General features: G+C 45.4%; 1 protein-coding gene across 1 annotated transcript; it reads left to right on the forward strand.

The window, feature by feature from the left end:
* Positions 1–10438: 10438 nt before the first annotated feature.
* LOC309548352 (olfactory receptor 52K1-like) lies at positions 10439–11398 on the forward strand (the record flags this gene model as incomplete). The annotated part of the gene is made up of 1 exon (XM_082248290.1): positions 10439–11398. One exon carries the CDS (start codon positions 10439–10441, stop codon positions 11396–11398), a length of 960 nt encoding a protein of 319 aa, XP_082104416.1.
* Positions 11399–11663: the final 265 nt, after the last annotated feature.

The following is an 11663-nucleotide window of genomic DNA, read 5'->3' on the forward strand; positions in this document are numbered from 1 at the left end:
TTGACGTGAGCATTGAAGTTTTCCTGTCCGCCAATCAGTGGAATCTATCGTGTGACGCCAGTAGCTCCGCCCTAACCGTACCGTACCATTTTTCCTATGGCCCTACATCTGAAGCAGGACCAGGAATGGTGCGGTTTGTTTCGGTTGTATGGGCCACTTTCATAATGGAAACACTTAAATTAGCGTACCGTACCGAACCGACCCGAACCGATCCGCTCAGTGGAAACGAGGCATATGATACCATAGCTGAGCTCTTCCATCCCTTATAGCAGAGCTACTCCATCCCCCATAGCTGAACTCCTCTATCCTCCTTAGCTGAACTCCTTCATTTCCCAAAAGCGGAGTTCCTCCATCGCCCATACTGTATCTGAGCTCCTACAGCTCTCATAGCTGAGCACCTCCATCCCCCATAATTGAGTTCCACCATCCCCCATATCTGTACTGTGCATGGGTGTGCATACTACAAAGGTTACCACTGAAGTTTGTTATAGGCCATTCAATGTTAATGAGAAGGTAGGGACTCGGGTCCTTGCACAGATAGAAAGGCCTGTAAGAGCTGGGACAACGATAATAACTACCTGGGAATTGACTGGAGTAATGGCACTGCTGGAACAGTTAGTGGGCAAAAATGTGTAAACCTATTACAAGACAATTTTATGGTGCAGTTTAATGAGGCCCTGACCATGCAGAGCTTATTACCAATATTCATATAAAAGAACGTCTGGGTAGCAGTGACCCTAACATGATTTTATTTAATGTTAGCTGTAGGCAACTTACATTTTCCAAGGATGAGGGCTGCTCTCCAAGACTTAGACTGGAAGGGAATATTGGCATCAATGAACACAGAACAGAAATGGGAATTCTTCTAAGAGACTGTATGTAAACTCACTGCAATGTATATTCCCATGGACAATACATTTAAAAGGCTAAAAATAAAACCTACGTGGCTTACGACCAAAGTTAAAAAAGCTATACATAATAAGAAAAGAGCTTTTAACCACTTGCCGACTGCCTAACGCCGATCTACGTCGGCGGTCAGAACCTCACAGGCAAAGTGACGTAGGGCTACGTCACTAGCTTGTGAGGGTCTAGGGAGCGAGCGCGCGCTCCCGCTCCCGCGTGGTCACGGACCCCCCCCGCGCGTGTGACCGGCGGACCTGATGTCCGCCGGTCACTCTGCGATCGGCGGGGGAGAGGGAGAAAGTCAGGCGGCTTGTGTAAACAAGCTGCCTGTCATTCTCCCCTGTGTATGAAGGATGATCATACGGTTCTACTATGTAGAACCGTTGATCACTCTTCATACATCTGAAGCCACAGCCAATCACAGTAGAAAGCATGCCCCTAGGGACACACATAGCCCCTCCCTTTCAAAAAAAAGTTAACCCCTTCACTGCCAGTGTATTTTTACAGTGCATATGTATAGCACTGATTACTGCAGTAATGTCACTGGTAACCCCAAAAGTGTCAAAAATATCAGTCAAGGGTCCGATCTGTCCGCCGCAATATCGCAGTACCGCAAAAAAAATCGCAGATCGCCGCCATTACGCGATAAAAAAAAAACAACAAAAATGACAAAAATCTTTCCCTTTGTTAGTAAACGCGATAACTTTTGCGCAAACCAATCAAAATACGCTTTTTGCGATTTTTTTTACCAAACATAGGTAGCATAAAACAAATTGGCCCGAAAATGTTAAAAAATTTTGATTTTTACATTTTTTTTGGGGGGAATTTCATATAAAAAAAATGTGAAAAATATTGCTATTTTTGCAAAATTTACGCTCTTTTTTTGTTTATAGCGCGTGATCAAAAAATCGCACAGGTGATCAAATACCACCAAAAGAAAGCTCTGTTTGTGGGGAAAAAAAGGACGCCAAATTCGTTTAGATACAGCGTCGCACGACCGCGCAATTGTCCGTTAAATTCACGTAGTGCCGAATCGCAAAATACCCCCTGGTCAGGAAGGGGGTAAAATCTTCCGGGGCTTAAGTGGTTAAAAAAATGAAAAATGAAGGAACACTATCATCGTTGAAATGTTACAAAGAATACAACAGAATATGTAAAAAGGAAATCAAGGATGCAAAAATTCAAAACGAGCTACAGATTGCAAAAGATAGTAGTACAAACCCCAAATAATTCGTCAAATATATTAATAGTAAAAAGGTCAGGTCTGAGCATGTAGGCCCTTTACAAAATAATCAGGAATGGGTGACTGGCGACAAAGAGAAAGCAAATTTCTTGAATTATTTCTTCAACTCTGTGTATACAAAGGAGCATGGGGGAGCTCATTTCCATAATGCAGATGGTAGTGACACAGCCCCATATTATCCACAATGGCTCAAAAGTGATATGGTGCATAAATATTTAGACAGAATAAAGGTAGATTAAGCACTTGGACCAGATGGCATACACCCAAGGATCCTAAAAGAATTGAGCTCTGTCATTTCAAAGCCATTGTTTCTAATTTTTAGAGACAGAGACCTGTTAATGACTGGAATAGTACCAATGGATTGGTGTGGGACCAATGTAGTGCATATATTTAAAAAGGGATTAAAGTCTTTACTGAGTAACTATAGACCTGTTAGTGTAACTTCTATAGTCGGGAAGATACTGGAGAGTTTAATAAAAGACCAAATAGATGAGTTCTTGCTGGAAAAAAAAATATTTTAGGCAACAGAAAGCATGGATTCATGAAGGACAGAAGTTTTCAAACAAACCTTATTTCTTTTTACGAGGAGGTAAGTAAAACCCTGGAGAGAGGGCTGTGGACATTGTATACAGTATCTCATAAAAGTAAGTACACCCCTCACATTTTTGTAAATATTTTATTCTATCTTTTCATGTGACAACACTGAAGAAATGACACTTTGCTACAATGTAAAGTAGTGAGTGTACAGCTTGTATAACAGTGTAAATTTGCTGTCCCCTCAAAAAAACTCAACACACAGCCATTAATGTCTAAACCGCTGGCAACAAAAGTGAGTACACCCCTAAGTGAAAATGTCCAAATTGGGCCCAAAGTGTCAATATTTTGTGTGGCCACCATTATTTTCCAGCACTGCCTTAACCCCCTTGGGCATGGAGTTCACCAGAGCTTCACAAGGTTGCCACCGGAGTCCTCTTCCACTCCTCCATGACGACATCACTTTACTGGTGGGTGTTAGAGACCTTGCGCTCCATCCATTTGAGGATGCCCCACAGATGCTCAATAGGGTTTAGGTCTGGAGACATGATTGGCCAGTCCATCACCTTTACCCTCAGCTTCTTTAGCAAGGCAGTGAACATCTTGGAGGTGTGTTTGGGGTCGTTATCATGTTGGAATTCTGCCCTGTGGCCCAGTCTCCAAAGAGAGGGGATCATGCTCTGCTTCAGTATGTCACAGTACATGTTGGCATTCATGGTTCCCTCAATGAACTGTAGCTCCCCAGTGTACTCATGCAGCCCCAGACCATGACACTCCCACCACCATGCTTGACTGTAAGCAAGACACACTTACACAAACTGTTTGCAGGCTTTCTTGTGCATCATCTTTAGAAGAGGCTGCCTTCTGGGACGACAGCCATGCAGACCAATTTGATGCAGTGTGCAGCGTATGGTCTGAACACTGACAGGCTGACCCCCCCCCCCCCCACACACACACACACACCCTTCAACCTCTGCAGCAATGCTGGCAGCACTAATGCATCTATTTCCCAAAGACAGCCTCTGTATATGACGCTGAGCCTGTGCACTCAACTTCTTTGGTCAACCATGGCAAGGCCTGTTCTGAGTGGAACCTGTCCTGTTAAACTGCTGTATGGTCTTGGCCACCGTGCTGCAGCTCAGTTTCAGGGTCTTGGCAATCTTCTTATAGCCTAGGCCATCTTTATGTAGAGCAGCAAATCTTCTTTTCAGATCCTTAGTGAGTTCTTTGCCATGAGGTGCCATGTTGAACTTCCAGTGACCAGTATGAGAGAGTGAGAGCGATAACACCAAATTTAACACACCTGCTCCCCATTCACACCTGGGACCTTGTAACACTAACGAGTCATATGACACCGGGGGGGAGGGGGGAATAGCTAATTGGGCCCAATTTGGACATTGTCATTTAGGGGTGTACTCACTTTTGTTGCCAGTGGTTTAGACATTAATGGCTGTGTGTTGAGTTATTTTGAGGGGACAGCAAATTTACACTGTTATACAAGCTGTACACTCACTACTTTACATTGTAGCAAAGTGTCATTTCTTCAGTGTTGTCACATGAAAAAAGATATAATCAAATATTTACAAAACTGTGAGGGGTGTACTCACTTTTGTGAGATACTGTACTTGGACAGAGGGGTGGCTGTGGATACTTGGATTTTGCAAAAGCGTTTGACACAGTTCCCCACACACGGCTAATGTGTAAGGTAAAGTCTAATGGCTTGGAAAGATCGGTTTGTAATTGGATAGAAAATTGGCTAAAAGATAGAATTCAGAGAGTAGAGGTTAATAATTCTTACTCTGAATGGTGTAAGGTTATCAGTGGTGTACCCCAAGGTTCAGTGTTGGGACCCTTATTTTTTAATATCTTTATAAATGATATTGGGTCTGGGATTAAAAGTAGCATTTCAGTCTTTGCAGATGACACCAAGCTATGCAGTGGAATAACTTCCCTACAGGATGTCTCCTACTTACAAGCCAACCTTAACGCACTGTCTAATTGGGCAACTCTATGGCAAATGAGGTTTAAAGTTGATAAATGTAAAGTTATGCTCTTGGGTGTTAAGAATATTCATGTATCATACATACTAGGGGGAGTACAACTGGGGGAATCCATAGTGGAGAAGGATCTGGAGGATCGGGTAGATCAGGCATGTCCAACCCGTGGCCCAGAAACGCAGTCAATGCGGCCCACCAGACCAAGGGCGGATACAGGGGGGGGGGCAACGGGGCAATTGCTCCCCCCGAGAAGATTTAGGTGACTCTCCCTCCTGCTCTGGGATGGCAGGTCGGTAAGCCCAGATTGTGGGTTCCTGACCCGCCATCCCGAGCATCACACCACTGTAAATAACTAAGCCGGCACTAGATGCTTCCTGTATAGCGCCAGCTCCTGTCACAGACGGAGTGATACCAAATGCACTCCGCCTGCGCTATACAGGAAGCACCGGCTCTGCTTTCTACAGCGCGGCTCCTGTGACTGTCACGCTGATTCTCAGGAATGGTGGGTCGGGAACCCACCAACAGTACCCGCCAGCACCAGCCAGCAATACCCTCCAACAGTGCCCCCCAGCAACAGCTAGCAATACCCACCAACAGTACCCGCCAGCACCAGCCAGCAATACTTGCCAACAGTACCCCCCAGCACCAGTCAGCAATACCCGCCAACAGTACCGCCAGCACCAGCCAGCAATCCCCACCAACAGTACCCGCCAGCACCAGCCAGCAATACCCAACAGTACCCGCCAGCACCAGCCAGCAATACCCCCCGAACAGTACCTGCCAGCACCAGCCAGAAATACCCACCAACAATCCCAGCCATCAGTAACCACCAGTACAAGCCAGCAGTACCCACCAGAAGTACCAGCCAGCAGTATCCGCCAGCGGTACCCACCAGCATCAGACAGCAGTAACCACCAGCATTACTCGCCATCAGTAACCGCCAGCAGTCTGCAAAATAAGTAGAAAAGGTATGTGCATTAGCGTGTGTAAATTGTTGCAATATGTTTTTTTATAACTAGTTGTGTTTGTCATAGCTTGTTCATACATGTATAAATAAGGACATGACATGACTAAGTTACATGTGCTAGGGGTGCAACTATCCCCCAGCACATAACTGTAAATATCCCAGCATGTGCAGTGTTTCTGACTCCTCCCACCATCACCACTTCAAATCACTGAAGTGGTCATGGTGGTTAGAGTGTTCCTTTAACCGCTTCCCGACCACCTGCCGCCTTTTTGCAGGGTGGCTCTCCTGCGCAAACCGACGTAGACCTACGTCGGTCGCACGCGGGAAGCGGGGCGAGCGTTCACCACTGGCAGCGCGTTCCCCCCCCCCCCCACTCAGCAGTGGGAAGCCGATGCATGGGTCAGGCGGCTCCGATTGCCGCCTGACACCCGTGATCGCTCCCTGCTGAGAGAGAAGGACGGCCGGCTGTTGTAAGCACATCTGACTGTTCTTCTCCCTGCAATGATCACAGAGACCATGTGATCCTTCTCTATAGGAGCACATGTCTCTATGGTCATTTCACAAGCCACACCATCCCACAGTTAGAATCACTCCCCTAGGCTCACATTTAACCCCTTGATCACCCACAGGGTTAACCCCTTCCCTGTTAATGGCATTATTACAGTAATAGTGCATATTTTTAGCTTTGATTACGGTAGTGATGTCACTGACCCCCCCCCCCCCCCAAAAAAAAGTGTCAAAAATGTCAGTTAGGGGTCTGATCTGTCCACCGCAATGTCGCAGTCCCGCAAAAAAAATTGCAGATTGCCGCCATTACTAGTAAAAAAAAAAACCAATAAAAATGACATAAATCTTTCCCGTAGTTAGTAGACGCGATAACATTTGCGAAAACCAATCAAAATACGCTTATTGCGATTTTCTTTTACCAAAAATACGTAGCAGAACACAAATTGGCCTAAAATGTTAAAAAAATGTGGATTTTTAAATTTTTTTTTTTGAGAATGTCATATAGCAGAATGTGAAAAATATTGTTTTTTTTTTTCAGAATTGTCGCTTTATAGCGCAAAAAATAAAAATGGCACAGGTGATCAAATACCCCCAAAAGAAAGCTCTTTTTGTGGGGGGGAAAAAAACATCAATTTTATTTGGGTACAGTGTTGCACGACTGCGCAGTTGTCCGTTAAAGTAACGCAGTGCTGAATCGCAAAATATGGCCTGGTCATTAAGGGGGGAAATCCTTCCGGTCCAGAACTGGTTAAAATCTCTCTCGAGGAAGAAGTAAACCTCTGCATACTGATTTCATTTCATCATCCTCTAGTTGTATTAAATTAGTGCGGCCCGAGAAAATTTCTCTACACTCAATGTGGCCCAGAGAAGCCAAAAGGTTGGACACCCGTGCTATAAAGGGATCTGCTGACCAGGCCCACGCTCTCTTGCTTTCCGGGATCCATCGAGTGTGCACCAGTTCGCCGCAGTGTGAGAGGATCGCGGCCTACCATGCAACCCACAGCATTTGCAGCTCCAGCCGAGGCGGGACAGATGGCACTCGCTACACCAGGGGTACCCCCAGCAGCATCGCTGATCGCACCAGAGTCGGGTGACTCACTTAATTGGCAGACAACAGCTATCTCAGCCCGCTTGCAGTACGGAGAGCTGACTTGGATCATTCATCAAGAAGTAAATAAAGGTCCTCAGGATTGGTGAGAGGGCACTTGCCGAAAATCCAGGTACTAGCCACTATTACATCATTCTGGACATTCGCCTTATTCTTGGATTGCTAAGAGGATTGCCACTAGTCAGAACAAGCTGCCCTGCATTGATTGTTTATCACTGATCCATACTTAAGCCTCGTACACACGCGTCGAAAATCGGCAGGGAATTTTCGTCCGGCGACCGATCTGCCGATTTTCGGCTTGTTAGTATGATGCTTCCGACAACCGACTCCGACTTTTCGACCGAAAAAAATCTGGTGTGCAGGCTATAAAATTTTTGTCCGCCGTCAAAACACGGCCGATTTTTGTGCAGTCAGTACAGATTTCGACAGAGAAAAATCTAATGAGCAAGTCTGGGCATGCTCAGAGAAGAAAGAACACAAAGAAAGCAATCCAACACATGACATCACTTCTGAAGTAGATTGTTGGGCGAGAAAATTCGTGTGCAGTCTAGGCACATTCCAACCAACAAAACACCACTCTGGACAAAAGACGGACGATCGGTCGGCCGATAATCGTTGCGTGTGTACTAGGCATTAGGAATACTTTCTTTCTTTGAGCTCCAACTGCCGGTGAAGATAATTGCAAGGCCTTGCATTCTAAACACTGCTATTTTGTTGCTTTTAAAGAGGACACACTACTGGTGTTTATATTACTTCATCTCTCGTTAGGATTAAAGTATTATAGGCCTGGCCTGGGGTTCTGCTTTAGCAGTAGTATTACGTACAGCAACCAATAACCTTCTTGAGAGATCAATTTACTTACTGTCTGTTATTGTGTATGTGACGGTACTCACCGTCACTGGGAGTGAAAGACAGATACTTAATGGTTTGGATTGCTTCAAGTGGGACAGTAATATTTGTCAGCAAGAAGTATAAAGATTTAATCCCACTTTACATTGTGAGACCTATAGCCTGTTGCCATGAAGTCTGACTCCTAAATAATCATAGCCATACGTAGATGTGTATTCCATGAACTTCAAAGAAGGAGATGGACAGACTGTCATTGGCAGTCTTGTCCTATTGTCTATCTGTAGAGATGGAATGTGGATTGTGTTAAGTCTGCCAGTCCCATTGTTAAATGTTAATGAGCCCACATTGTTCTGTCAAGATGGATAGATAATTAGTTCAGGTTAATTCTGTTTCTGTATACAATTTCATCTGCATATGATAATGTAATCAGGCAACCCCTGACCTGTGTGTGTGGTAAAATTATCAGAAGGAGGAGGTCCATGCTGTATATAAATTTTGTGTGACTGTTCAATAAAGAGAAGATTCCAGTAGAAGCTAAGTTGTTGGCTAGCTTTGTATGGGGGCGGCTTGGATTTGATATCTATGTTCAGGACTGCAAGGAAGCCGTACACTGACGGAAAAACACAAGTACAGCGTGGGGTCGGCGGTTCCGTCACAGTGTACATTGGTATTATTCACTTGTTCTTGCTAATTGTCATTTAACTGCTTTAAGATCTATTTCCACAGTCTTGGTTGTTTATCCAGGACTTGGCTGACTAAATCTGAGAGAGCTAAAACAATCTGCATTGTGTCAGTATGTTATTTAAAGGTATATACAACATGTCTGAACTTAGAGTGTCAGGAGGAGGGCTGGAAAGTTCACAGGGTCAAGGCGGCTCAGAAGAACATGCAATTTAAAGCAACCCACCAAGAGGGCAGTGCTAGACACGTTATTGGGTATTCTTTGCAAAGTGAAGCTTTACCTCATTTACAAAGTGCAGTCTGTTTGCTCTAAGGAAATCAACCCCTCAGTTTCCTCTACCAGGCAGCCAGTGCCGGGACAAGATCATCCAACGCCCAGGGCAAAGATGCCAAATGGCGCCCCCTTCCCCCATTCATGATGTGCAAGCTTAGAGGGTCCTACACTCAGTAAACCATTGCGCCCAGAGCGACCGTCCTTCCCGCCCACCCTTTGTCCCGGCCCTGCAGGCAGCCCATATGTCCACATTGATGTGGAAGCTTCCAAACCTGGAGCTGGTGGTACTGATCGAGGTTGGTATGACCAGAACGGTCTCATAAATCCATGCTGGTTGTCACTTATGATGCATATTTTTTTATAGAGTCCCTCACCATTCCCTCCAATACCTTATATACTTTTGATGTTTGAGGCCATAAAAATAGAATTTTACAAATGTTGCCACTCCGAACAATTGAACACAATCTTCTATTCAAACAATGGAACATCTAAGTTTGCTATAGATTTGTGACTAGAGTATGCTGACTCTAACAAGTAACACTGATGGTTGGAGAGCCTGCAGGATAGAACCTTGTTATACTTGTGTAAGAGTAAAAAAACCAGGGCTTTTTTTCAGCGGGAACGCGGGGGAAAGCAGTTCCGGCACCTCCAGGACTGAATGTATGTAATGGCAAGGGGTGCTGGAGGTGTGCTGCAGGGTCTATTGATGCTGGCTGCTGGGGATCTTTTGTCACTGGAGGGAATCTATTATTGCAGGGGGGTCTGTTGCTGGGGAGATCTGTTGTTGCTGGCAGGGGGATCTATTGTTGCTAAGGGTGGGTCTTATGTTGCTGGGGGGGTCAGTCATTTCTGGGAGGGATCTACTGTTGAGGAAGAGGTCTATTGTTGCTGAGGAAGGGGAGTGGTATTTTCTTGTAGGTGGTCCATTTTTCCCTGGGGGGGGGGAACTATTCTTCCAGAGGGTCTCCTGATGCTGGCTGCGAGGAGATCTGTTGTTGCTGTTAGGGAGGGGGGTGTTTTGTTGTGAGTGGTCCATTGTTGCTGGCTGCAGGGGATCTATTCTAATGCTTTTCTTGTTATCATTAACAAGCTCAATACAAATTAGTTAGTACCACAAATGTTACTGTATTATCTAAAAGGGGTGGTCTTCAGAGGTGGGTAATGGGAGGAACCAAGAAACGGTGCTTGGAGGTGGGTAGGGGCGGAGACAAGGGATGACTTGAAAAGGGGGAGTTCCGGCACCTATTCTCTGAGAAAAAAAGCCCTGCAAAAAACACATACAGTATATAATAAAAAAAACGTCATAAAAGAGAGTTTGCAACTCATCTCTTGTCCTCTATTTACAGGTGGCTGATTCTGACTTATGTCAAATGTCATGGTAGGCACCCCGAATTCCACCTTCTATCCATCTCACCAGGAATTCACCTTGTTGGGGTTCCCTGGCTTCCTTAAGTTCAGACGTCTCCTGTTCATCCTATTTTTCATTCTATTTATAATCATTATATTGACCAACAGCGTCATCATCCACACGGTAAGAAAGGAGAGCTCCTTGCATGCTCCGATGTACATCCTTATCTCACTATTGTCCAGCACCTACATCTGTAGCACCACCAACATACTGCCCAAGATGCTCCTTGGCTTCCTCTTTGGCATGAACCAGATCACTCTAATTGGCTGCTTGATTCAAATGTTCTTCATCTACTTCCTCTCCATGATGGACTGCAATGTTCTTCTGATGATGGCCCTGGATCGGTACATTGCAATCTGTAAGCCGCTAAGTTACCATAGTATCATGACCAGGAGAGTGTTAGTTTATCTCACAATTGCATCGTTTATAAGGGGTGTGACTTTCATTGGTCCGGTCATCTATCTGGCTTCCACTGTCAATTACTGTGGCTCCAATACCATCCACCATTTTGCTTGTGAGCACATGGCCCTGATGGGCTTGGCTTGTGGTAACGTGGCCAAAAACAAGATTGCGGGCCTGAGCTTGCGAGTGATCTCCATGATAGCGGACCTGTCCTTTCTCTCCATCTCCTATGGCAGCATCATTTGGGCCGCATCAAAGATCTCCACGGGAGTACTCAGGCACAAGGCACTGCACACATGTGGGACTCACATCCTGGTCCTCTTGGTTGTCTACTTCTTCAGGCTCTCCTCCTCTGTCGTGTACCGGATATCTAAATCAGTGACTCAAGACACCCACAATCTTCTCAGTGCTGCCTATTTACTGGTCCCTGCCCTGATCAATCCTCTGATTTATGGCCTAAGGACCAATGAGATCAGAGTTCGAATGCTGAAAGTGGTCAAAAAACAGAATTCATGGACAGGATGAAATCGACGGCTGTGTCCTAGAAAATAACATTATGTGACAAAACAAAGAAGGTAGAGAAAGGCCATCTCTACGTATTCCCCTTTTGAGAATTCTCTCTGACAGTCAGACAAACCAGAACATCCAATATATGAGGTGCCCGGCTCTAGGTGCTGTAAACTCTTGCCACAGATGACGAGTCCTACTCCAAAGGTCATAGGCGTAACTACAGGGGTTGCAGGGGTTGCAATTGCAACCAGGCCCCATGCTCCAGGAGGCCTGTGCAGCT

Source organism: Pelophylax lessonae (assembly GCF_965119305.1).
Source record: "Pelophylax lessonae genome assembly, chromosome: 2".
In the NCBI taxonomy this organism is placed as follows: domain Eukaryota; kingdom Metazoa; phylum Chordata; class Amphibia; order Anura; family Ranidae; genus Pelophylax; species Pelophylax lessonae.